The sequence below is a fragment of the Cloeon dipterum genome, chromosome 4, assembly GCF_949628265.1.
Source record: "Cloeon dipterum chromosome 4, ieCloDipt1.1, whole genome shotgun sequence".
Lineage (NCBI taxonomy): Eukaryota > Metazoa > Arthropoda > Insecta > Ephemeroptera > Baetidae > Cloeon > Cloeon dipterum.
The window spans coordinates 26,466,375-26,493,450 of NC_088789.1; the positions used below are offsets into that span (position 1 = coordinate 26,466,375).

The 27,076-nt window shown below is 42.0% G+C and overlaps 1 protein-coding gene across 2 annotated transcripts in view; it reads left to right on the forward strand.

The window, feature by feature from the left end:
- The window catches only part of LOC135942532 (Krueppel-like factor 6), a 111,273-nt gene that overhangs the window by 20,891 nt on the left and 63,306 nt on the right, over positions 1-27,076 (forward strand). Inside the window, exons 2-3 of one of the 2 annotated variants that reach the window (XM_065488680.1) lie at positions 8,328-8,409; positions 23,609-23,797. In XM_065488680.1, coding sequence (XP_065344752.1) covers positions 8,389-8,409; positions 23,609-23,797 — 210 coding nt within the window. In that variant the 5' untranslated portion in view covers positions 8,328-8,388. The remainder of the gene's footprint in view (positions 1-8,327; positions 8,410-23,608; positions 23,798-27,076) is intronic. The other variant, XM_065488681.1, reaches the window with a different exon arrangement.

The following is a 27,076-nucleotide window of genomic DNA, read 5'->3' on the forward strand; positions in this document are numbered from 1 at the left end:
GTTATTTTTCTACGAAAGAGCTCATCCATCACAGATCGAGGGGACAGCACGAAACGAAGCATATCCAAAGGAGGAGCCAATTTTACCCCTTTGTCAGCAAAGTTCGACATCCCCTGTTGATGCTGAATAGATTTCCTTCCCTTTCTTTGCCTTTAGAATTCAAGTGGGTTGACCTGTGTGTTAACGCACTGTGAAAAATTGGTCAGTTTGACGTGCCAGTCGTTTTATATATTTCTTTTCCTTTTTAACATCTGCCAACATTTGTTGCCACGTTTTGTCATTCAGTCTTCATTTCACAAATTTCCTTGCGGGTTTAAGCAAATTATTACGATCCCTTTTCACATTTTTCAAAGTTTTAAAATGTATTATTTCTCTGTGGAGAGTAAGTGAACAAAAATAAATATGAAAAAAGTTGAAAATTTTAGTCTACTATATGTTAGATGGGAAGAAGTCACTAACTGTTTTATGTAAACAAATAAAATGTACCGTTAAGTAGGGCAAACCCGTGGCATTGGATTTAAAGAAAAATCTTGCTAGGTGAAGTAGATTGACGCACTCCAGCTTGGGAATTGTGGATTCAGTCCGCAGGCCTCAATCGAACTTGTATATAGACGGCGAAAATTGTCGATTGCTCTCGATCCGCGTTCGCAGCCTCTCTTTCCACTCAGGCATCTGGGAGCATTGTTGCTTTTGTTGGGGATGACAAACAACGTTGGAGCAGCGTCCCTCCAAATCATTTTTTTGTTGCACCTCTACTATAACCCTCTTTCGTGTTCAAGGGCAACCATCAAAAAGGTCTGGTTAACCTAAAAGAAATAATGCTGGTAGAGAAGAGCTCTGCTTGGCACTAGCAGCTATTAAAAAAGGCTTTCTTTTCACCCCTCCCCGCGGGCCCAACCCAACGGGACAGAACAAGTTGTTTGCTCGGCGTGCCTACCGAGGCAGCGACTGTTGTGAGAGCGAGAACCGCGGGCTGAAAGCAATTTTTATATCAGTGGGGTGGGTCAGGGTGTGGGTTTATTTATCAGGCACGATCGGGAAGAGCGTCGCGTCGCGTCGGTGGTGAGATCGTAATTTTTACTACCTGAGTGACCTAGATTTTCTATTCATCCTTTTGTCTGGTTAAGGAGGTGGAATGAAAACGAAGGGAGGGAATGCTTTCAGGGTCGAATGGCATTTCCACGAAAAGTTTAAGGAACAAAAAAAAACTTCGTGCGGCTGAATGACAATAAGTGCATTTTCTAAATGGGTTCTAATTGCTCAGGAATCTCATACACTCGAATAATTGGTTCGTTTTGTCGAGATCAAAAGTTGGTCATGTGTGAACATTATATATTAATGCTTTTGCAATAAACTGCATTCATCATTCATTGGCTCTATTGAATGGGTGACCCGAGCTTCGATTCAAATGGCGTAACTCCCATGATTAGCGCATTTATTGATTTCCAAGGCTCCAAGGAGCGAGAGAGAAAAAAAGAGTTGAGTGTCCAACGAAAATGCAAACGCCTGCTGGATGGGAGTTGCCTTTAGCACTTTGCGAGTGGGGAATTTTTTACACTCCACCTCATTACCTCAACACCTCGTAATATTAATGATATAAAATAACAATTAATAAAATTGACGGCAAGTCCTTGATTAAGCACGGCTCTTTTTCTCTCCTCGCCTCCCAGTCTTTGAATCAAAATCGCTCTCAGGCGTTTTCTGTATACATAAGCGTGCTTATATATATATATATTTCATATTGTATAGTTTATTATGTATAAGGCAGGCGTACATATGCACACACACACACCGGGCGAGCGCACACTCATGCTGCTGCCGCCGCCGCCGCCGAGGTAGAAAGCGTGAGAATGTATTAAGCTACTCTTACATAATATAAGCCAGTCCATCACCGATATTTTCATTTTTTATTTTTACGGCCACTCATGTTCGAGGCAGGGATAATTTATTATCACCTCGGACATAAGCGTGCGTATATGTTGTATGTGTACGAACGTGAAATGGGACGGAATTGTGTAGGCTTGTACATACATAAATGTATTCTGCATTTATTTTACGCACTCTCCGCCGTTTAATATTATTCATGTATTCCCTCGGTGCAGATAATTCAACTCTCTGATTTATTTCCCTTTTGTACGTTTATTATACGAACAGCTCAATTGATCCGGAGTTAATTTTTCTAACCGGCCAGCGGTCACTTAAATTAGCCGTCTTAATGAGAGTGAATTTGTTAGTCAACTTGTTCGAGTATGTAAATTTGCGGGAATCACATTTGTTTCGGTTGCGAGTGAAATATTAATTAGCGAAAATACACAGCATTTATTTTCTCCTTAGCATATGCGCGCGCCGTCGTCATAATTTTCAATGACAACACGATAATCCACTTAAGCCGACGTGAATTTCATCGCAAATTTTAATTCAGAGCCGAACGCAACTTTTAAAACTTGTTTACCACCCAAGGAATTGAATTGTGAGTTGATTTCTGCGTCCGCTGCGAAAGAAGAATGATGGTTTGTGAAAGCTAAAAATATCTTGTAAAATTCAGTATTGTTCTCGCTGGTGTATAGGAAGCCATAAAGCACCCCTGTTTGAAAGTAAAATTTAATATTTTATGGTCACACTTTTCAAATATTAAAATTTATTATTTTATGGCTTTCTTGGTCTGGGACAGATATTTTTAACAAAAAAGAGTGCCATGGCTAATAGAAACCCCGACTGCTTTCCCAAGAAGTGGTGCAGCGATGCTGGAACGCGTGCACCAAAGACGAGGTTTCCTTGTCGAGATTAAGATTATCTGCGCGCAAGTGAAAAGGGTCGAGCAAAAAAGCTTTTTTCCCAGATGAGTTGCAACTTGCATAATCCGTGCGCAGCAGCGGCGAGGATGGCTCCCAGGAGATGCAACCTGATCTCGAATTTGCACCACTTTCACTGCGCACTGACTGATCGGAGCGGAAAACTCGATTGGCATTGCTACGAAAGCGTGGCGATCCAATCACAACTCACTTAATTTTCCTCCTCCGTGCATTCTAATTAATTTATTGATTTACAACACCGCCTCTCGGACGGCAGCCGAGCCCCCGTGCATGACGATCCACTTTGGATTGACACGCTGCACTGCAAAATTGAACCAATTTAATTGCGATTCATGCACTCTTGCTTGGGAAACGAGTGCAGCGCGCAGTGCTGTCCGTCGATTGCACAAAAGGAAAGGAGTCGGCGGCGGCGCGGCGGATGTGATTTGAAATAATGCAAATCGCTCCCCCTCCTCCCACTCACCCACCCACCCACCGCACAATGCATTGAGGTCTAGCGTATGAATAAACTTGATTTTTTCGTCGGTCGGGTCAAGAGCACACGATTCGAATAAAAATTTACGTCGATCCGGCTTGTTTGCGAAAACAAAAGTGCGGTGCTTTTGCGCAGAGCACGCTTGCTTTTTAGGCGGCCTGCATGCTTTTGACCCAGCGACCCGTTATCAAGATGTGAGAAAATCGTGCACCTAAAATGCACCTCTCCGACTTTGTTCTTCTCTCTGCCGCCAGACCACTTTTTGCCCGGCAAAGCGGGCCGTACAGCTGACGACTTGACGAGTCAGCAGCGTGAATACGAAATGCTCTTAAGCCCGCATCGGAATTTCAATTGATAATCAGCATCAAGTGCGCAAATAAACCCCAGCCGGATTCACGTTCTTTATTCGCGTTCACACTGTGGCGCCTTCTCGCCACTACTGTCCTACTACTTTGCATTTAACCTGTATCGCCAGGTGGCAGTACAAAGGTGTGCGACAATCAGTGCACCCTTACTGCACCTTCTCCCCCAGTGCACCTTAAGCCTCGCACGACAGCAGTCGCAACACAATATTCTCTCTCCGGCTAGGATGAGTTTTCGTGCGAGGATGTTCTACATAGAAACTTTGATCTCGAATTAATAAGACCCGAACTACGGGGTAAGTGTAATATTTGTTTGTATTTCGAAAGTGATATTTTAATTGTTATTATAATTGTTTATTGTATTTGTGATTTTGATTATCTATGTAATTTCACAGTCCTGATCTTGGTCTTGATCTTAATTACTAAACCACGAGACATGAATATGTAAAAGACGAATGATTAAACTACTAAAAGACGCATTTCTGTCACGGCATCCACGTACCCATAACACGAATAAAAAAAATAGAGAAAGAAAATGTACCCCAAACAGACAATACACAACGCGTTCACAGATTTATTTGCCGTTTTCTAATTTTTTTTTTGTTAATCTCCTCGTGGGAACCTTTTAAAATGGCTTATGGTGCATTTAAATCGATCCACCTCTCATATTCAATGGTTCACTCGATTCGAAATGCTTCTTCCCATTGCTCATTTCTTGGAAGCAATCAGCGCAGATTTAAGTGCAATTTTTCCAGGAAGGGAAGCAAAAGCAGAATTAGCACGAAGCTGCATGCCTACTGTAAATTTTGATTAAAAAAAATGTCGACGCCTGAGAGTCGTGAGGAAAAATGCCAAAAATGCATGCTTCAAGGAAATGAGAACGGTGCGCGCTGCGGAGAGATTAGCGGCGGGCAGCACAAATGAATGTCGAGCTGAATACGTATAGAGCGCGCAGAGTGAACTCTGTTCCGAGCACCGAAGTCGTGACTTTCCATTATTAGCATGCGTGTTGTCTGATAACTACCCCGTGAGAAAATGATAGCACAGAATTTATCATCGTGCTCCAATTCAGTATCAATCGCTGGGCGTGTGTACCGGCTTTTATCCTGTTTCCTGGTCGCAGCAATGATCGTCTGTAGCAAAAGGGTTTGATTGCCTTTTGATACCGATCTAATGACTCACAAAATGTGTGCATATCGAGTCCGAGCAGGAATTTTCTCACACTCTTGTTATTGTGCCTCACGGCCAATCGATTGTTTCTTTCGCCGGTGGAAATTATTTATTTCCCTTTTGCCAGTGTTTACGGTTCTCCGAAAAGAAAGGAAATCTAACCTCCAACGCTTTTATGACGTATAAATTACTCAATATGCATGAGAACCGTACTTGATTGTGGACGAATTTTATTATTATTTTTATATCTCGTTTTATTGAATAAAGTCGTGCACATGACCAATCGATTTTGCGGTAATTTATTACCGCAAACAAAATAGCGAGGCTGCGATCGAGTAAAAATGAGCTTCACAGCACATCGGGGAACATAAACGAGAGGAGTCTTTTAATACTTTTTAAATAGCTGATTATAAAACTGACCTTCCCTTTTCTCTTGGCCTAACAAGCGTACTCACTAAATCAGCTTGTCGAACAAAAAACGCGACTTTTACGCCATTAAAGAGCCTCTCTCAACAAACTGGTCAAGAGCAATTGATCTGCTGGATTCACGCAACCGAGCCGAATTCGCAGCTCGGCGCCAGCAGCCTTCACGAGCTGCTGGGCAAAAAACGCGGCGGAAGGCTTCATTTTGCATGGTGCAAAACTCATGATTTATCGCGTTTATGACCGGCCCAGAAGCACACTCGGCGCGCGAACGACATTAATATATCGGTTCCAATTTATATTGGGCGACACGTTTTTTTTCTTCAGTCCGCACACCTGTCAAACGCATCGTGGACTGAAAGGAAAAAAAATCGGCACACGGAGTTTGTTTGCTATTACTTTCAAGGGTAAAGGGCCCTAATTGCGGCGCCTTTGTGAAGCCGGTAGACCACACAACTGAAAATTGCAAGCTGTTCAACACGGAGAAACTGAAATTATAGGCTTCATTAGTCCGAAGTTGGAAGTGAATGTAACAAACTGAGCTCCTTTCTAACTTAACAAGACGTGATCAGTCAAAAATTTCAAATTTTGAATGGTTGAACTCAAGAACAGCCACATAATTAAGGGTTGAGACACGCAGAGAAATAAAAACGGTAATTAGCAAAAAATACTAGCTACTTTCGCTGGCGTAACAGACGTGCAGTCCAGCAAAATTAGTAGTTTCATACTTTGCTAATCTCGCAATTGTTTATTGTTTGACAAATACTGTACATTTTTTAAAAAAAAAATCTTTCATCCTGTCATTGCTTGTGTTCTACATCAGATATAATAATAATTATTCAGAAAAAATGCAAAATATCTGTCGTTTGAATAATCCTAATGACCGATCTCCCTTCAGAAAAGTTAATGATGGATAACGCAGCAGCCATAATCCAGCAGCACGACGTGCACTTGTCAGCAAACATTGCGCGATCCCGATTACGGAATGCACGAGCGTGTTTTCTTAAAAGCGATTTGCGAGTGGACACAACCTTTCAAGAGGGTAATGAAGTCATTACAAATAGAGTTGACATCACTCTGGGGCAGTCGCGCAGGCCGTGTGCGTGGATTATTTATTTATTTTCGAGCGCACTGCAGCGGCTTCAAGTGGCCAGTCGCCAAGTTTAATGCTCAGCACTTTCTCCATCACAATCTCATTATGTATTATTACTGCTCCGTGGGAACATTTCAGCCGGCCGCCGCTGAAAGAGCCAGCACCTCAAGGTACACAAACACACTGCCTGAATAAATTAGATTACCCTGACCGCTTAATGCAATTTCTAATTAGCAGACCGATTGATTCCTTAAAAGGGATCAATCATTAATGCGCTCGCGTCAGATTTTCAACACATTTGCATTCGACTCTCACGCCCTGATATTTTGCAACTATAGTTTGAGTGATTTTATTCTAAATAAGTGTATTTGAAAACAATTTGATACCAAAAAATCAAAACAGTTTGTTCGCTATGCAAATTAATATGCCCTCAAAAGGATAACAGTTGATCCTGTAAATTTCAACACCATCAATCATCCTTTCACTCAGCCACTCAATCTGCTTTTAGGGAAAACACTCTGCTATACTTACAAATCTGCTCAATCTGCATAAATTTGTACAGCAAACGCGTGGACCAGTTCTGGATTAAACAAACGTTATACTGTGTGTCAAACAAGGGCGTCTGTCAAATTAGCATATCAAAAAATGAGCGAAAAATCTTACACGCGGAGAGTGGACGTGCGAGATGGAAATCATGCGGCGGGGCGTAATTCTAAACGTACAAATACACATTAAGGCTAATTGAGCCGGCTGATGAGCATAATATGGAAATCAACTCAAACCTTCCTCATTCAAAAGAGAGCGGAATCACGACTCGGGGAAAGAAGAGCAGCGCGAATCCAGAGCGGCTCGCCGTCACAAAAGTCAGTCAGTCCGTCAGTGTCTGCATGCAGCAAGTGAATCTTCGGCGCGCTCATCACAGTTAAATCCAATTACTACCCACTGGGCAACCCCCCGCTGACGGCCCTACATTTTACACTGAAAGAATTACGAGTAATAATCGCATCTAATGGTATTATTACAGCAGTCGCCTAGATATGGAGTCTATAATGACTCCATCCCCGTTTCACCAGCGTCTGCCCACACGAAAAAAGGGTATTCGCTCGTAAAACATAATTTTTAAACGGGAAGAAAGCCAAATAAATAATTACATAGGACAAGAAGAACTCTCAAACGACTTGCATTCAAATACGAGCCTCCCTCGCAAACAATGCCTAAAGAAAAATGGAAATAAATGCTTAAAGAAATTAATTGGTGTGTGTAACAGGAGAAATGTGTAATTAAGCACGCTTCAAGCTATTATCTTCCTGGCGCACTTGATGGGATTTTTGCGTCATTGATGAAAATTTGCATCAAATCGATTTGCTGGCGCGTGAATAGTACAATTTGTATGGCTAAGTGCGGAAGAATCACGATAAAGCCTCTTACAATCCACTCTTCCGTGCACGCTATACAGCCTTGTCTGATTGGATTTCGATCTAATTAATCTCACACCCGTTGGAACAGAATAAAAGCCGCGGTTGCCCAACCGGCCTAGCTTTCGTTCCTTTGCATTCATGTCCACCGACTGACATGTTGTGATTGATAATTTTTATTGGCGCGTTTATTGCGTGCATGCAAATCGCACCGTTCTCTCGCTCTCTCAGTCAGTGTCTTAGGCGGCTCACCACGCGCACGACCATATTATACTCTTTTCTCTCACTCGCACCGCGCTGAGTGCGAGACGGCGCGGGACGCGATCCGATAATTATATTAACATGCTAAAAAGCTCTTAAGCGCAATTACATCGCTCTTTGGTACATAAAATCACACCTGACGCGAACAGCATGCGTCGAGTGCCGCATGTTTGAATATTAATGCTGCGTTAATTTTTTACCGACTTAAACTCTCTCGCCTTGGGGATGTTTCCCAAGCAGAAAAACAATAGCAAATCCTGACGTGGATTGTTTTGCTCGTAAAACTTTACTGACATTATCTTTCCTTTGTTGCAGGTGAGTGTTCCGCTTGACTATACAATTGACACACGTGATTGGAGCCGACAGAGACCTCCAAATGCGATTCCAGCACAGGCGAGTACGTATTTTCCAGGGATGTGCTACACACTAGATTTATTTTTTTCTTGTCGGTGAATGATTCAAAACATGAGCTATTTTCATCCAGTTCTTTAACCTCTGCTCAGCACTTCCCGCGCGGGCCCAATGACACCGCTGAGCGGATGACATGGGGCCTGACAATGAGTGGCCGCAGAGGCAGAGGGGCTTGGGTCCAATCGTGGCCATCATTTTGCCTCCCCGCACCGAGGTTGTTGATTGAAATGCCAGACATTTGTCTCTAAATCCGCTGGAGAGGTGAGAAAACCAGCTAGTGGCGCCTCCTACCAGCCCGTTGAGCTATTTGAGCATTTCGAGGCACTTTACTTACTAACTTTTGCTATCTTTGACACTTGGGCAGCCAGGAATAGATCCGCAAAATGCCAAATATCTTCCATTGCCATAACAATGTGAGCCAACGGGTTGATTTCATGTGTTAAAATTAAAATTATCAATATTTTATTCTTCCAAATTATTTATGAAGCAGGTAATTCAGAAGGTGAGAAACATAGATAATCAAAACAGCTGTTTTTTTCACTCACTTGTTTTAATTTTCTTAGTATTCCTGCCAAACAATGTAGATCCAGATTCTTTCTTGGTTCATTTCCTTCTGTCTTGAACTTAATTTGAGGATTTTTCCAAAAGGAGATTGAATAGTCAATTGACCATCTCCTCCATCTTCGTATATTACTTCCAAATACAGGCATTAACGTAGATTTCCACTAAAAAAGTGGAAATTAGCGTCACATAATTCCGAGCCGGAGATAAAGCGCGACCTCTTGGAATGCTGACAAATAAAACCCGAGCTTTAATGTGCAGTTGCGCAGAGAAAGGGCTATTGGTGATCCGGCTCGCGGGCACCATCAAGTGACTATTTTATGTCGGGACCACACGTCGCCGCGTGCGTCTATCAAAAGCCGTGTGCTGAACAAACACATATCTCCAGGGCGGCTAAACGGTTCAAAGCAGCTCGGAACTCGGAAAGTCGCGTCCACTCGGGGCGTATTCATCATCCTGGCTCCCAGATGGCTTAGTAGCTGTTGTTCTTGGTAATTAGAAGCCCAAACTATCTCTTCAACGTGACGTGTTTATGTACTTCGATAAATGTGGGTCCATATTTTCACCTAATGCGCGGCGAGGTCGCAGCGACGATTGGCCCAACTGCTTCGTAAAAATTAATTTTCAAGCGATTACCTGGGGTTTATTGCGCGGCTCAAAATATCTCGTTTCGTGATGACATTACTCGTGTCCCATATCAGACGTCTCGGGAAAATTGAGACGCGCATACAACGCAGCATTCTTTCCTCACTCGCTGCCGGGCGCGATATTGTTTATGTTTATTGCGTTGACAAGATCTTGCAATATTTGAGCATAGTCAAATCATTTAGGAAGGGCTCAAAATACCGATGGTTATAAAAATAGTTTGGGTAGAATTTGGAACCAATTAAGCGCCAAGGTTAATACCCAATAAATAGAACCCTTTTAAACAAGATTAGACTACCCTTTTTATTCATTTTCTTCTATAAAGGTAAATTTATGAGCTTCAAAATGTATTTTAAAATAACTAGATGATATTTTCGCGTCTCCAAGACACCTTAGAAATTCCTATTACCGTGAAAAATCGTGCAGATTCTCAAGAATTTACGCCTAGCTGCTTAGAAATCTCGAGTGAAAATCAGTAGAACGAGGACTAATTTCAAAAGGTCGTAAAAGTGGCCGAGGCCGTATAATAGAAAAAGTCTCCACACACTCACACAAAGGCGATTAAACGATATTATCACCGTCTTTAATTTCCAGCAGATGCCAGCGTGAATTTACTGCCGTCGGTAATTCAGTGCAAGCGCCAAGGCGGGGCACGAGGGTTGAATTTAGGAGCTGGCCCCTTGAGCAACAGGTGCATCCTGTTTTCGAGAGCGTTTGTGGGGGCAGTGTAGTGTGTGGCTATAATATGGAATGGCATCGGGCCGGCCGACCGACTGAGAGAAAACGCTCGTGAAAAGAGCAGGGTTACCGCCCAGGAAATGACAATTTTACTCAGCGTAATGAGTTGATTTATTATCTCAATATGTATATGCAGCAGCAGCGCTGCACAAAAGCTGCGGATCGGCCGACTCCGAATTGAAAATAATATTATTATTTATCTTGCTTCGCGGCCGTCGTCGGCGGTTATTCCTTTTCGATCCCATAAATTACACGGTGCGCACGTAGAAACACATATATATGAAATCGAGAGCAGCTGCAGGAAATTGTACAATACTCTTGGTGGATTGCTTTTCGGTCTCCTGGCGCTCGCAATTTCCCTCCCATAATTCATGTCATGAACTGAGAAATTCGCTCCGCCAGAGTAAGACATTACGTCTGCATGTGCTGTGAGAATGCGAACAAATTCGACTCCACCGCGATTTCATTGACTCACACAATATTCCACATTACGAGAAGTGCCACCATTTTGAAGGGTACAGCCTTTGTCTTGCACGCTGCGGCGAAGACAACGACGATGAGAGTCAATTTGTAGGTAAAACTGATAAAAATCTGAATGCTTGTTTGCGGAGTGACCTCTTTTCACCGCGCCTCTCTTTATTTCTGTGTTGTTCATGCATATGGGTTTAACCTCATGTGTCTCTCAAAGCGGCGTATATGCAACTGAGCAAATCGTGGCAACGCGTGCACATAAATCGAGTGGAAATTTATTGCTCTGCCATTGACGCAATTCTTTCAACGATAAATAAGTAAAAATGTACTGCACAGTCGAAGGCGAACTTTTTATGAGAAATCTCGTCAATTGAGGTCTAATTTTTAAATGTTGCGAGTTTCCCTTTGCGTTTAAACGGACAATGCTGAATGAAACGGCCGTAGATGGCAAAAAGCCGCATAGCTTTATGGCCACGTACCACTTTCGATATTATCTCGGCACATGCACAATAATTCCAAGCAAGGACTGCTGTTGTGTTGTTGTTTTCCGAGCAGAAACTCGCTTTTTCAATCAATTAGCAGGAAAGTACGTAATGTCATTCATCCCCCCCGCCTTGGTGCTGTGCGGACGCACGTTAAAAATGTGCACGCATAAAGAAACCAGAGCGACAGATATATATGTGTAGAAAGCAAAAATGCGAGCGGACAACCTCAGCGTGTGTAAAAAGCGGCTCTGTTTGGAGGCAGAAAAATGACCGCGACACTTGCTGACAATAATAAAAATTTATCCGCTAAGCTGGAATGCACGAGCATTATTTTTCATCAGAGGAAAGCTCGTCTCTCGGCAGGCAGGCGCAATTTCTATTTTTTGCCCTGAATTTTGCAGATCGACGAGCGCGGCCGCCGATGCAGGTTAATTTTCGCTCGCTGCTTTTTCCACGACCGTTTTGAGAATTTCATCCGACGCACAGCCATCTCTCATACACAATATTTTCTTTTATTGCCGCGGAGAACAACTCAATCAAGCAGAGCTGCCGCTGCCGCCGCCAGAGACATAATCGCACATTCTCAAATACTGGTCCAACGGGTTCAAAAGCCGATCATAATCCGCATAGATGAGAGAGTAAATAAGCCACTGCCGAATTTGTGTCGGTGCCGCGCTTGTAAGTTGGCTTTTACGACCCACTCCATTCAAGACAAATTTCTTTCATTTCAATTAAGAATGCAGAATTTCATCACGCAGCCCGCCGGTATTTTAACCAACCCTTTTTAGAGAAGAGAATCGGCCGTTTAGGTTTGACAATTTTGCATTCAAAGCTTTTTCTAGCGACCGCCCAGTGCCCAATTAAATTCTTCAGGGACACAACAATTTTAATTAAATAGGCATAGCAAGCAAGAGTGGTCAAGCGTTTCATTCAGCTCGTTGGACGCGGTCCAAGATTTATGGGCTTGCGGGTAGTTAGTTAATTCAAACATAATAAATTTAAATAATTAAGGCCATGAAATTAACACGACTGCGGATCTTTTTCTAAGATTTGTTTGCCTTTCAAAGTGTCCACGAACCATGCATGGTTTAATGAAGGATGAGCACTTAATTAGAGACTAAATTCGCCGAGATGCTTAACAGATATATAAATTAGATAATATCTTGGTTTTGATTTTTTTTTTAAGAGCTGGAATCTGTCAACTTCAGAGTAATATTTTAAGTTTAAAAAATTCAAAAGGAATGTAGACCAGAATCTCTCCTGTTTTCATTATGATGATGAAGCCAATTGATCTAGAACTGTATTTTTAGGAAACTCGCTGCTTTTCAATTAGTGAGCTCCCAACAAGAAATAAAATTTAATATCATAACAAGGAGTTGCCCGTCATAAAATATACGCCTTTAGTTTTATCTCGACGAGAGCAATAAAAATTTGCAATGATAAATTTACCAAGTGCTGTACATTTTCTAATAATTTGCAAAAATGCATCAATCTACTTTCAAAGGATAAGTAGAGACGAGAACAATACAAAAGTTTCAGACCTTGACACCCTTTGGTGGATCGATTGTTGGGCTGCTTGTTGGTTTTACATAACAATATGTTAAGTAAGAATAGCAGCCAGCCATCAATAAAAAGTGTTGCAGGATTGATCACTCGTTTTCCTTATAAGATAAATGCTCAAAATGACAAAGTTGGCAGTTAAAGCAAAGCTTAAGAGAAAATTTGTGTAAAATCATTTTTACCTTATTGTAGAAATAAAATTGTATTAAATTTAACAAACGGTGAACTCATTGAACTGATTACTATGGGCAACAGTAAAAAACATTCCTAATTTTTGGCCTGTAAAGCTCATCTTTAACATGATAATGATGACCGATGACGTTAATTAATGTCATGCATCAATAAATATATTTTGTTTAGATAAACACCTCAATTAATCGTTTTATTTTATAGGCATATTGCAAATAAAAAGTGCAAAAGTTCAAATTTGAGGAAAATCGTTTGAAAATATAACCGAAAACGACTTGCGTTGCACATAAACACGCATGATAATGATAAATGCAGTGTTTGGAGCGACGTTTTAAATTCCTCCATCATTGTGGAGTGAATTATGCGGGCGCGAGTGGAGCAATATTTAAATGTGTCGGGTTTCAGCTGCCGCGGCCGATCGCGAGAGTGTGTATTAACAAAACGCGGCTCCGCCTAGCTCCTCCGATCCATTGTGCGCGGTGCAAATCGCGCGCGCGACGGAGACGGACTGTAAAAAGTGTAATTGAAACTGTGCCGAAAGAGGAACGATGGCAGTAAATAAAAGCGCCCATATGAGTGCGTGTCATTTGCTACTGAGAAGGCCATTTTACACGCGCAACCGACCGATATAAAATATAACGCCGATTTTTTTACGACGGCCCACGCTTTTTGTCTTCGCTGGGCGGATTTGCAAACTGCCTGTGTGTGTGTATGTATGCGTCGAACACAAACAGTACAAAACACGCGCCCAGTGACATTGAAATAGTGCTGGTACCGCTCCGCCGAATGTCACCGCGTGACCACAGCTAAAATATAAAAGCTCGCGCGCTGCTCCTTCGCAACGTTGATAGTTGTTGTCGCGGCGAACACACGGACTAGTTCCCCAGTCAGTGCTGGGATAAGCTGCCATGGCCCGTAGAAAGTAGCATCTTACGGTCGTAAATAAGTTTGATCGTTTTCTGTTTGGTTAATCGGATTAGTATAGTAAATTTCCGAAGTAACGCACAAACTTTCTCAGCGGGCGGATGACAACTAAAATAAACCAACACTGCGGAGACACTTTGTACGTGGTTTTCGCCTAAAATAAATTTGGAGACGACCAAATCCCAGCTATTTAGAAAGAGAATTAAATATATTCGACTTTTAAACACGTTTAAAACTGTGTTTATAATTAAAAAAAAATCAAATTCCATACATGAAATAATAAAAAATTGCAACGATTTGAAATATTCACTTTTCTCTAATAGGGGTTGGGGGGTGATCACCCTAAAAACCATTCAGCTCATTAGGGAAAGTCAATCCAAGTCGAACGGTATTCAGTTTTTGCATTTCTGACGGTTAGAACTCGAGATTTAACGCTCGCAACATTTGAAAAAATTCGAAAAATTTGTGTTTATCGAAATTTAAAAGTGAATTTATCGAGAACGAAGCCGAACACAACCTTGAAATTTTCACACGTGTTTACACGTACCCTGAGACCTCTTTTGAAGGGGGTTTCGAATATTTAAAATATGGCGCTGCTTTTCAAAATCTCAAATAGCACCCCAAAATGTTTGAAAATGAGCGTCGGTTAACTTTGACCTTTATAGATAGCCTCAAATTACGATCGGCCTTGATTTTTAAACTGCACCAACTCAAAATGAGCTACTGCAATCTAAAAATTTGCCAAATTGTCCCGTAAAATCCGCAAAAATGGAAATTTTAATTATTTTTTTGGCTAATCTTTGAGTTATGGCTGATCGATTACGTAAATTTCGTATTTTAAATAAAACCTAACGACCAATCATTCACTAGAATAAGATCAATATTAAATTTAAGCATGCGGTATTTTTAGGTATCCATGTTGAGATTGCATCAAAATGTTGTTTTGGTTTGCTTCGATGGGCAAACTCGTCTGAATTGCTGGCTAAGTGCAGAAAAGTGCGCCGCAAATGGCGATTTATCAGAAGCGTATAGCATGATTCTTGCGTAACAATGTAGGGACGCGGATATCATAAAGCACTCACGCCAGATTTGCGATGCTGAATTAGAGTTAAGTTATGTAAGAGAGCACAAAACTCAAATTGCAAATTGTTCAACGCGGCGCGGCACCGACCAGATTTATTCATTGAGATTCACGAGTGCGCGCTAGCTGCCTTTAAAGTGGCGGATAAATAATTGTATAAGCATTTTGTAAGATTTCAGAATGTCTCATATATCTGGGGCTGCGAGCGTCCGCCGCCCCGGCAGTCGTAATTTCTCTCAGCAACTATACGTGTGCGTATATAGTAAATGCATGCAGGCGCAAAAATGCCACCGACTTTAGTGAGCACTAAATTTCAGGCTGCACAATGCCAAGCGGTGCTTATAAAATTTTAATAATATTTATAAAGCCCGGGCAAGAATGAAATATTACTCTAACGTATAATATTTCATGCGAGCTGAGGACCCAACTAAAATACCTGAGTCTCCGTTTTTCGCGACAGATCCTTGTAGGGTTCGCCGAGGGGCCACCGACAGCGCCACTCGGCTTCTCGGAATCGCCAATTAAGTGGATATACTCGCGGATTAAGCTATTAATTTTAATGAAGCACCTGCTCTACTAATTTTCCGAAACGCTAAACAAGCCCCATGGTGACACTTTGCACTCTCTCGAAGTTTGAAAAGCATAAATAAAACATACGTCTCTCTCTTTCGGAAAAGAAACGGCCAGTCGTAAATGTATGCAAATGGACCATTCGGCGATGAGGATTTAAGCAGCCGCTTCATTTGCATCTGCCCGGTAATTACCTGCTGTGCCAAAACGCCGAGAGTGAGTGACTGATTGTGCTGCTGCTGCTGCTGCTGCGACGAGCGCCGGAAAAATGTGTGCAACGCAGTCGCCGCCTGGCACAATAAAAAAGCGGTCAGCTTTATGGACCTGCGTGCAATTCAATGTAAATTGGGTTTCACTGTTCCGGACGCTCATATTGCTAATTAGTTGGGGGAAATTATTTCTTGATGTTTGCTTGCTTGCTTGCTCGGCACAGCGTGCAATAAAAAGAAAAGATAATTGCGTTTAATTCGACTTGTGCGCATAAACATTTTTGCCTCTTTTAATGAAGCAATTGTGCTCATCGGCATTCCTGCCTCGTGAGCTTTATCTTAAATTCAGTTCATTTAACTGAAGAATTTTAAACTCTACATGGTACAACAGCGCAATCATCACTTTTTATGCAGATGCAGCTCTTCTGCTTAATTAGTTGCGGAAAATTTAAATTTTCTCTACTAAAATCTTACGACCGAGAAAATTATCACTCAAGCCACTTGAAGGCTCAAAGCCTCTGGATTCATTTAAAACAGTGCAGTGTGTATTTGACTTGAGGCACCGTAATAGGAGTTGGTGTAAATAAAATCCACGGGAGCTGTTGAGCAGGGTTTACGTCATGATTTTAGCATACGTTGAAATTTTCGGTTTTCTTCCTCGTGATGTCACACTAATTAGCAAAAATAGACGTTCATTTCCATAAAGCCACGGGGACATTGACTCCTGAATTTTCATAAATTTCGGAATAAATATCTTGTAGCTGATTGAATTCTAAAACAATCAAGAAGTGTTGCTGTGCCCTTCAGGTCGGGAGTTAACAGATGCATTTTCACCTTGCCAAAGTGAATTGTCTCAAGGGGCAAAAAACACAGACAGCTGAAATTCAGCATGTGTCAAAGATCGATCGAAGTCAGAATGGATGTTGCATAGTAATGAACGATGATTGCGGCGGCACGCTCTTTATGAAAGCCCGCTTTATTGTCCCGCGAGCCGAAAATCAGTCATGACTTGAATTAAGTGCTGGAGGAAACAATCCCGTGCGCCCAATCTCGTGATTAACGGTCGATCTGGTCGGCTCGGAAAGATCGGACGGCCGGACAGCAATAAAAATGATAGCGACGCGGCGGCGGCCGACTCGAGAAGAAAATTGTAATTTTATTCCACCCAAATGTAAATAACCCGAAATGAATAATGCCACTTTTGTGCATGCGTGTGTGGGAAAGTGATTTATGCCATTTCAGAGCATTGTCAATTCCAATTTCTCCTTCCCACTTACGACCGGCCGGCCGAGCCGCGGGAAAAAAAATGTGTTTTATATTTATGAAAACTGCTCGTGAAATATGTATACGCGCCGTTTATAAATTTTAATCGGCGGGTAATTCACCGTTGGTGAGTGTGACATGCACTTTGTTGTTCGGCGATATTTTCGCCTCCTCACGCAGACCATCTCTGATTTCACGAATGCGCTCATCCCGAGAGAGCAGCGTGTACACGTCGCTGGCTCTCTCGCTCTCTCGGGTATATGCGTGGATGTCCTTAAAAGGTCTAACCACACCTAAGTGCCACACCCAGCCGCTTCTTCACTCTGCTGGCCTCCATGCGGCCGCGTTTGAAACGGTCGTCGTCACCAAAAAGCCAGCCAGCATATTGTCCGGTCGTTTTCCTGCTCTCTTGGGAGGGGTCGATCGCCTCTAATTATTCAAATCAAGGCTCTTTCTCTCGCGTCTCGATTCAGACGCTCCGGTTTTTGGCGGCTCGACCAGCCGCTTTTTTATTTGTTTCACTCTATTTCGAGACACCGGGCGCGTGCATGTGTGCGCAGAGTCACGTTGCTGCTGAATTTTGCTCGGGTCCTCAGGCAGACCAGGAAGAAAAAAAAATTGAGTGACAAGAAAATAGTTTTCAAGCTGCACGCAGCTGATTTCAGCTGCTAATTTGACATACTCAATTTACAAATCGAATTATTTGTCAAAAATAATAGATTTGATTTTTAAAATTAGAATATTTTGAAATTTATTCGAAAAAAGGAGTATGAATTGTATTCTATTTAATTTAAAATTTATAATATTTCATAATTTAAGTGACTTACTTAACACCTGCAGATTTTCAGACTGAAACTTAACACAAAGGTCAAATAAACAGAGGTTTACGAATTGCTCAGAGGTGTGGAGGAAAAATATCTACTTGTGAAACACTCACTCCTTGCAGTTTCATGCGGGCCAGCAAGATTTATGTTATTCAGTGTGTAGCACTCTTGAGGGATTCTCTTTCGGCACCTGCTGCGGTGTTTGCGATGTAGTTACACTTTTATTTATTCGCGAGCGCGGCGCCTCTTTCTCTCTGTGGATAATTTGATCAGCTATTGTTTAGCGATAAATCACTGCGGGCTGGAATTGGCGGCGGACAATTACGAAGCAAGCAAGGTGTTGGCTGGCTGGCTGCGGCTGGTTTCGGCGCAGACGAGCGAAAAACGCCAGACAGCAGACACCCACCTCTTTCTTTCTTTCTCTCTCTGATCTCATCTCTAATGCGACGATGATGTCATTTATATTTCATTATTCGCAATTTTGCAGTCATCGCAGCTTTTACCCGCACACCCGGTCGCAAATGTCAAGGCGAGTTTGCACGCCGCTCTCGTTCGTTTGTGCGCTTGTACACCGCTTTTTCTCATTGTTTTGCACACACACGTCGTTTTGGAAACAATTGCACGCCTGTGTTGTGTCTCGCGTTTTTGTCAAGGATGTAATTTTCAGTTAGCGTCTGCATTTTAATTTTCCATCAGTGGCTTCGCTGCCACCTGTGATTCAATCATTCCATTTTAAAATCTTTTTTGTCTCAATGCTTGCAAGAATAATAAGTGCACGTAGGAAAGCGTAATTCCCTTTTTGGTTTTAATTCCTAATTATTAAAATATTGTTTCCCCAAAAAAGAAGTCATTCGTCACACTAAACGCTTCGAACTGCTGTGTGAAGTGTGATCTTGTGAACACGTCATCAGTTTAAAGGAATTGGAGCTTCTTGAATTTTTTTGTTCTCTTGTGCCCACTGATGCCAGCAATCGATAACGAGATACATGCGCCGGCTGGTGCAATATGATCCGTAGAAAGTGAAATGCACGCAGCGGCATCTTCTCCTATCTCCTACCCTTGACAACAGCGCGCGGTCCTTTGTGAGAAGAATAAAAAGGCGTGTGTGTTGGCCAAATGCGGCCGTGGCTCTTCTCTCAGATCCTGCTTTCGAAAATAATGCGGCGTGTTTACACAATATTGACACTGATCAATAATCGCTTAGCGATCATATTGTCGGGCTGTCAGTGCGTCCCGGAAAAATGGCGACCCAACACAATGGCCATAAAAATGAGCCTCATTAAAAGGTCAAAGGCTGGGCGCTGTGAAAAAGAAGGAGGTAATCAATCAGTGCGGTGAACTCGAAAAGCGGGCACTAACACACACACAATATCTCTTTTCCCACACTCGCAGCTACAGCAGAGATAATTATAATTCTCCCTCTCGTAATCTCTTAATAAATACATGAAATAAAGCGAGCGTTTGCGTGCTGAATTATATATATAAAAAAATAAAGTAAAAAAACAATGCAGCTCGCTATCACAAATGTATTCATTCGTGCCTGGCGATTGCTCCGACAGATAAACTCTCTCACAACCATTTGCATATTTTCCTTCTCTTTTTCTCTCTCTTTCTTTCTTTGACTTGTTCATTCATTGATAAATCTCTCACTCGCGCCTTGTTTATTGGTATAATTCGCTCGCGCCAAACAACATTAACGCAAATTGGCCTTATCAACGGTCAGATTACGGCCTCATTGTGTTTTGATTAAGGGAAAATGTGTATTTCTGACCTCGCCTGCGTCCGCGTTTCCCCATCCAGCGTGAACACGGCATTTCTTATACTTGCATTCGAGTGAATTATTGTTATGAAAGGCTTGGCTTCATAAATTTCTTTCACAATAATGCCCACGAATGCAAACAGGTGTTCTTCTTTGTGTGCAGAATCTGCGCAATCACTTTATTAATTCCATGCACAGTTAAAATTGTATACATCAGCGTATTTTGTGCCGTTTTGTCTGCATAAAAGACGCTACAGGGACGGTCAACGACTGCAAAAGTGGTGACTTTAACTCTGGATTATTGAATCGAAATGAATATGCTACATTAAATAATGTTCAAAAGTATATTAAAAAAACCTTATTTTCTGTGAAAATAACATTGATTGCTTCAATAGTCCCCAAGCCAAATTAAATTTAAATAAAAAGCTTTACAGTAAATTTGTAATAAAATCTGTTGACATAATTCTACATACAAATTAGGGAAAAGCTAAACAAATTCTGGATTTTCGTTTAAAATTTTGAGCAAATCAGCTCATGCTATCAAGTGGCGAGCACTTTTTCCTAATTTATTTCTCCAGATGGGAAATTTAGCTCATAATTCGCACACTATTGGATTGACCAAAACGAGAATGATCGAAATCAAGCGATTTATTTTCCGAGAATTTTGTAAAATCTGAAATTTATCCTGAGTTAATTATTGGCCATTTTAGAGATAAACGCTGTTGCTAAATTTCACAAGCAATGATCTCAATGAACTACTTCTTGCTCTATAGCTAACATTGCAAAATTTTATAATTTGTTGGCCTTCAAAGCTCTACTTTAAGAACAGAAAAACATCGATAGATTTTGAATAGCCAAGAAATAATATTTGAGGTTCCATTTATACAGTATAATTGTGCGGGGAACATTATTTTTAAGCACCTTAAAGTGTCCTTATCTCTATGAAATATACATACACGAAATCACATAAAATCAAATGATCATTTGAGGATTATTTCATCATCTTTCATAACTTCTTCGAGTATTCAAACAGACATGATGGCATATCAAATTGAATCGGCATTCTTTCGCAGTAGTTTGTTAACCTTTGATTCTCAACGGTCGCACAAGCGAAAATCTTTCAAAAATATATTCACAAGAGAGAATTCCCGACGTGCAAGCAATGACGTTGCCGTCTTTCGTACACGTTTCAAAGTTTCAAACGAAACAAAAAAATGAAATCATGCGGAGGAAATTCGCCGCAATTCATTCCACGCAGTCAGTCGCATTCTCTCGCGGGATTCGAGTGCCCATTATACTCTGAAGAGAGGCGGCAGCAGGTAAGAGGAAAGCGCGGCGTACTCGAGTTGACATGAGCAGGTGGAATTCGCTGCACTGCGCAAAGGTGAATCGTCCGCGAGTGACGAACAGGTGATAACCTAGCCGCGGGCGAAATCCCAGGCACCTCAGACCTGCCGACCGACCGAGCGTTGCAAAGAGGTACGTGCCGCGGCAGGCGTGGTTGTCAGGGCGCGGCCGGCGTCGTGGGCCTACCCCACCCCACCCCGCCTCTAATAGTAATTAAGCCGTTGGAAATTCGGTGCGTCGGAAACTACATCAAACGCAGCCAGCCGGGCCAGGCCGACATCCTCTGCAAACGGGGGCGAGACCTTCAGGAAATAAGGCTTGAAATCGATCAATGCCATTGTCGCGGGCGTGTTTCAATAATTCACAACGCGCGTTTTCTAACAAGCGAAAAGTGTGTTGCTCGCTGATTTTGCTGGCGTTTGTCTCGTTTCGGCGAATGGGCGGACGATTTATGGTGGCGTGGAAAATTTGCGCAAATATTGCCCACCCTCTTGGGCAATTTGCAATTTTCGTCTGCACATATTTGCTTTCACCTCGTGCAGTCGGAATTCCGCCTCGCGGGAGTGGGGAAAGCTGTCTCGTCAGCCGTGAGGCGGTAAATTTTAATTATTGTCCCACAGAGAATGGTAGTTTAATGTCTGTTGAAGTAGCATTTTTCGGGAATTTAGGAGCGGCCCGCCGGATAATTCTACTTAAGAGAGAGTGCTCGTATTATTCATTACGACTTTTGTTAAGCCCCCGAGAATAATGATAAAAATCTGCAGAGGTGCTAAATCAGAGGCGGAAAAGCGGCCTTGGAACGGTAGTGGCCACTGGCGATGACAATAAAAACGAGCCGAAAACCAGGATTTGGCGGCCGAAAATATACGCGCGTGGTCCATATATTATGAGACAGTGAGCTATTACGGCGGCAGCACGGTAGCTTAATTTATATTATATTACGCCATAAAGCAATAAAGCATTGCTCCGTACGCTCAGCGCCGGGGAGGTGCCCACACTCTTGAAAACCGCCTCAGCTGTAAAATTCGCACATCAGATAAAAAGTGGCGGAGATGATCTCCGCTGCGTGTTGCTGCCCGGCCTGCTGTGCAGATTAATTTTATTTGTTGTGGCCCAACGAGCCGCCCGAGGTGCAGCCGGGCGACCTTTGAGTAATCGACGCACGCGGATTCAATTATTATTTCTCCTCTTTTCATCTCGTTTAATAATGCTTGAAAAATTAACGCTGATTTGCATATAACTATCCGTGGGGTGTGTGTGTATGTATGCCCGCGCAATTCAGCCGTATTTGGACCAGTTTCACGCCTCGTGCGGGGCCTTGGGAATTATAAACAATCGAGCAAATTAAACGGGCTGCGAGTGTAGATCGGATTTCCAAGAATTCGTGATGCTATATAAGAAGCAGGACGTGATGTGTGTATGTTTGACTTGCGTTCGGAATGCGAATGGATTGTTTTCTGTATAATATTTAGGGAGTGGCTCGACCGTCATAATAATTGTACAAGCGAGCGGAGGGAGGTAGACTTTCCGCGGCGCATGCAAGTGCGCCCGGTTGCATATTCTCACACTCTCAGGGGTTCCAGGGGGTTTCAAAGCTGTGAGTTTCATTATTCACATAAATGTGGGGACAATTAAATAGCCGTATCATCGGAAAGGTTAAATTCAAGGGAAGGATTTAAAAAAATGTTCTAAGAAGGTATACTTTAATTCTTTAAAACAACTGAAAGGAGAATTAGGGAATTTAGTCAATGGCCGGAGGGTAGAAATAAGCAAAAACTTGACACTTCAATTTTCTCGCTCACATTCCTTAATTTTTCTTTTTTGATGTGCTTTTAAATATAAAATAATTCATCTTAAATTAAATAAGATTTACAGAAATTCTGTGAAAAAGAATTTTTACCTTTACTAGAAAAACTACCTTTAAATGAGGAGAAGCTTGATATTTCCTGGTTGCCGCTCAAATTTTGGACGAAATTGGCTCAATTGCTAATGAAGCATTGTCTCCGTACTGTAAAAATCACGATTTATTTCACAATTTAGGAATCTTTTCCTCAAAATTCTCACGCCATTTGATATATCGTGACGAGAGGGATTGAAACCAAGCAATAAAATCACTGTCAAACCGTTCAATTTTAAAAGACAATTGGCAAAATATGAAGTTTAACTTTCCTCGGTCCTAATTTCATTATTGCACATTGTAGAGATAAACTGTTGCTAAATTTCGCAAACAATAAACCGTCTTGTTTTTTTCACATCTCATGTACTTTAATCATAATCTTGATCTAGTAGTCCACAGAAAAAGTAAATAAAAAATATTGAGGGTAATAATGCTATTATCGCAGTAGAGGAAGATTTATCTCATTGCATACACATTTGACTAGGACAAAAAATCAAATAGGAATGGTTAAAAAAGGGGTTTTGAAAAATTTCAATATCAACGCATTTTTATCAAACCGATAGATCGTATTTTAATTGATTAAAACATTTTTTCTAATTTCTAGCTTTTATCTGTGAAAATAATTAATAATGATTAATAAATTTCCCGCGTCTTTGTTTCAGGGCGGCCAGTGTGGCGCAATAGGGCCGCTGCCTCAACCCCACGGACACGCAGCACCGCAGAGCGGCCCCTATACTGGGCCTCGGTCGCCGAGAGCCACAATCGACCGCTCAGTCGGCCCAGCAGCGTCGCCTATGTCCATTGGGCGACTGCTTGCCAACGTGATGCACCCCACAATGAATTCTAAGGAGGTCAGTAATCGAAGTCACTTTACTTTACTTTATATAAACAGGTTCACGCGCGCAAAAAGTTGAAATCGATTCAACTTGGGAGGTTAAGCGTTAAACACGGCCACTATTTCTATTTCTCGATTAATTTAGATGGCGTACGATGTGCTGGTCGTACTAATTCACAGCGTTTAACATGTTTGTAGATGCTCGCGTTTCACTTTCATGTAATGGCGTGCGAATAACGGGCTCGCGCACGAACGATCAACGGACGCTATTTGACGTCATGAAAGTCGAATTTACGATTTACGGGGTTGTGAAATTTATTCGTTTCGTATATTTGGGTCAAATTCATCATGAAATTCCAAACCGACTGGGGCTCGTAGAAAATAAACCTTAATTTTGGCCAAATAAATTCAAGTTTCAGAGCAGATCCTTTATCTTAAAATTAGTCTCGATGGTTCTTGAAAGAAAAAAACTATTTAAATTCCGATTGCTACCGCTAAATCGATTTTCTAACGAAAGCAAATCATTGGCAAGAAGGTTTCGGGTTTCACAATTTCAAAACACGATTGCAGCGTTGGCGTCGGTAGGTGGAGTATGTGCTCCAGTTAAAAGTTCAAGTCACTAGAGAAAACAATTTCATTCTAATTTTTCATGGCCGGCGCCGTGGAGAGTAGAGAACTATTTACACTGTAGACTAGCAGAAGTAGCTCTTTGAAAAGCTCTAGCCTGACGGGTTGAGCGGCGTGAGTAGACGCTTTTCCCTTCTACGATATATGCAAAAACGCTGCTGAGCGCGAGCAGAGTGATCGACTTTGTGTGTGTGTGTGTGTGTTTCCTCTCACAATGCAGTCAATCACTTTACATATTCCATTCTTCGCTTCCAAAGTTGTGATTAGGAAGGACATAGCGTACGGCCGAGATAAATGCTCGGCCGTGATGCAATCTGTTAATAACGCGTGTATTTCCAACCTTGTCATCTACATGGCGGCGATACGATCTCTTAATGGGAACATGTTTGACATCTGAATTATTATGATTAATACGTCGAATCAAACTACCAGTTTTATTTCACCTGCTCTCCTCCGCACCGCCGTTTGCCCAGCCAACCAGCGTAATTTGAATATAATTTATCTCACGAAGTTTTCCCCTGCGTTATTTATTGCCTGGTAATTATTTCGCCGCGGGGCCGCTCGCTGTTTTTAACAATCGCCCCGCGTTTTTGCATGCCTTTCTCCGCAAATTGGCACTGACCATTGTTGAGCTCGTTTGGAGAGCGGATGTGCAGTACATAAATTGCCGTGCAATGGGTAAATTTTGAAAACCGTAATTAGACACTTTTAAGTGAGCTGAATATTTTTGCTCATTAACCTTGCAATTTAAATTTACTTCATGATCCTGTTTGGTAAAAAAAAAATCATTGCGAACACCGAGAAAAAATAATTAGCATCAACGTGAAAAGTGAAATTTGCTGACAGATATTTGCGAAAGAAGATGGTAATTAAATATTTTCCTCGAACCGCCGATTTTGAAACAGGTTCCGCTCTCTCTCGGCATTATCCGGGCAGCACAATGGCTGGCCATTAGCGAAAGATGTGCAAGTGATAACAGGGAAGAAGCAATGCGCCAAATAATTTATTCAATTGTAGCTCAAGGCTAGCCAATAAGCCGGCGCGATAGGCATCAAGCGCTCTCGCAAAAACAAGTCCAGGGAGCTTTAATCCAACAAGTGAGAGGCCGCCGGAGATAACAAGAAGTCTAGTGTTAATGATGCTCCCTCCGAAGGGCCGAGTGTGTGGATTTTTTCGCCTCCCACGACGCCTGGCACTCGTAATCAACGGTGAAGAGAAAAAAAAGGGGCCGAGCCTATTGTCTTGGAAGCTGGCAATTTCCTAATTGGCCCCGTTGTAAATAGCAAATCCAATAACAATAATAATTACCACCGGAGATGATAATTTGGAATAGTTGTTATTATTACAACCGACGTGTCGGGGCCGAGCCATTCATCACGCCGCGCATTTTGACGGATCTGCCGGCGTCTGTGGGAGTGCCAATTTCTCCTTGACTAATGAGCTGCTCTGTAATTAGGACATTTATTGGACCCTTTTTCGCCCGGCGTGCAAATCGGCGTCCACACGGTACCAGCCACCAGTTGTTATTTTCGGTTGCACGCCCAGCCAACAAATCGGCCGCAATTTGTCAAACATCATTTTCCCATCGAGCAATGCACACACACACACGGCTCGCGGACCGTGTGAAGATCCAGTTTCGCAAGGCACTGATTTCCATTACGCCACCGCCAACTTATGTTAACACGGTTTTAATTTTAATTGAACCGCACAGCAGAAAAAGCCATCCGGGCAATGAATCATACCGAACGTAATTTAATGAGCCTGGATTGATTTATCGCAAGCAATAATTACTGCCGACTCCTTAATGCTTGATGAAGTAGAACTATAAATTCGAAGCGGCTCTTTAGGAGATTGCAGAAAAATGCCAGAATTTCACCGCTTGCGAGGAAATCATAATCCCAAGTTTGTAATTTAAATTGTGCTCAAGGTAAATATACAATTTAATGCTCAGGTAAAAACTCTACAGAAGAAAATTAAAATGCTGCTCGTTTTGTTTGTTAATTAAAAAATAATTTCAAATATTTTTTAAATAAAATATTTTGCTCTGACTAAGCAAATTTTACTGCAGTTTTCTCTTGCATAAATAGTGTCTCAAACAGCCTATTGGTTGTACCGTTCAAGAACATAAATCTCGTCGATTGTTTCGTAATAACTCATACAAGCTTTTGAAATTCTTCAGCCAAGGAAATATTCGTATGCGTCCGGATTAACAGTTTGAAAATTAGAGTTGAAATGAGGAACAAGTTAAATTGTGCTAATATGGTAAGCTGGAAATGTCAAATAGCTGCGTCGTTCTAGAAATACCAAAAAGTACACGACCGCTAATGATCCGGAGCTGGAAGTTGGCATGCATACCTCGGCTCAAAGTTCCTTGAGCCCGATCTTTGTCAGGGTAGCACCGTAATTGGACGGAAATTGAAACCCATACAGCGAGAGCAGATCTGTAACAAAGAGAGCGACCGAGAGAACAAAGTTGGAGCAAAGTATAACAATGAGAGCATATGCAGCCAGAGCCATTGGCGATATGTGTTACTTTATATACGTATAGACGATTTAATCTTTATTACTATTATTGCCACAGCCCCGAGGAAATTCATGCGCACCTACGAAGCTGGCTGTAATTCCGCTTGTTACGACTATTATTATACACGCTCTGTTGTTTTTACGC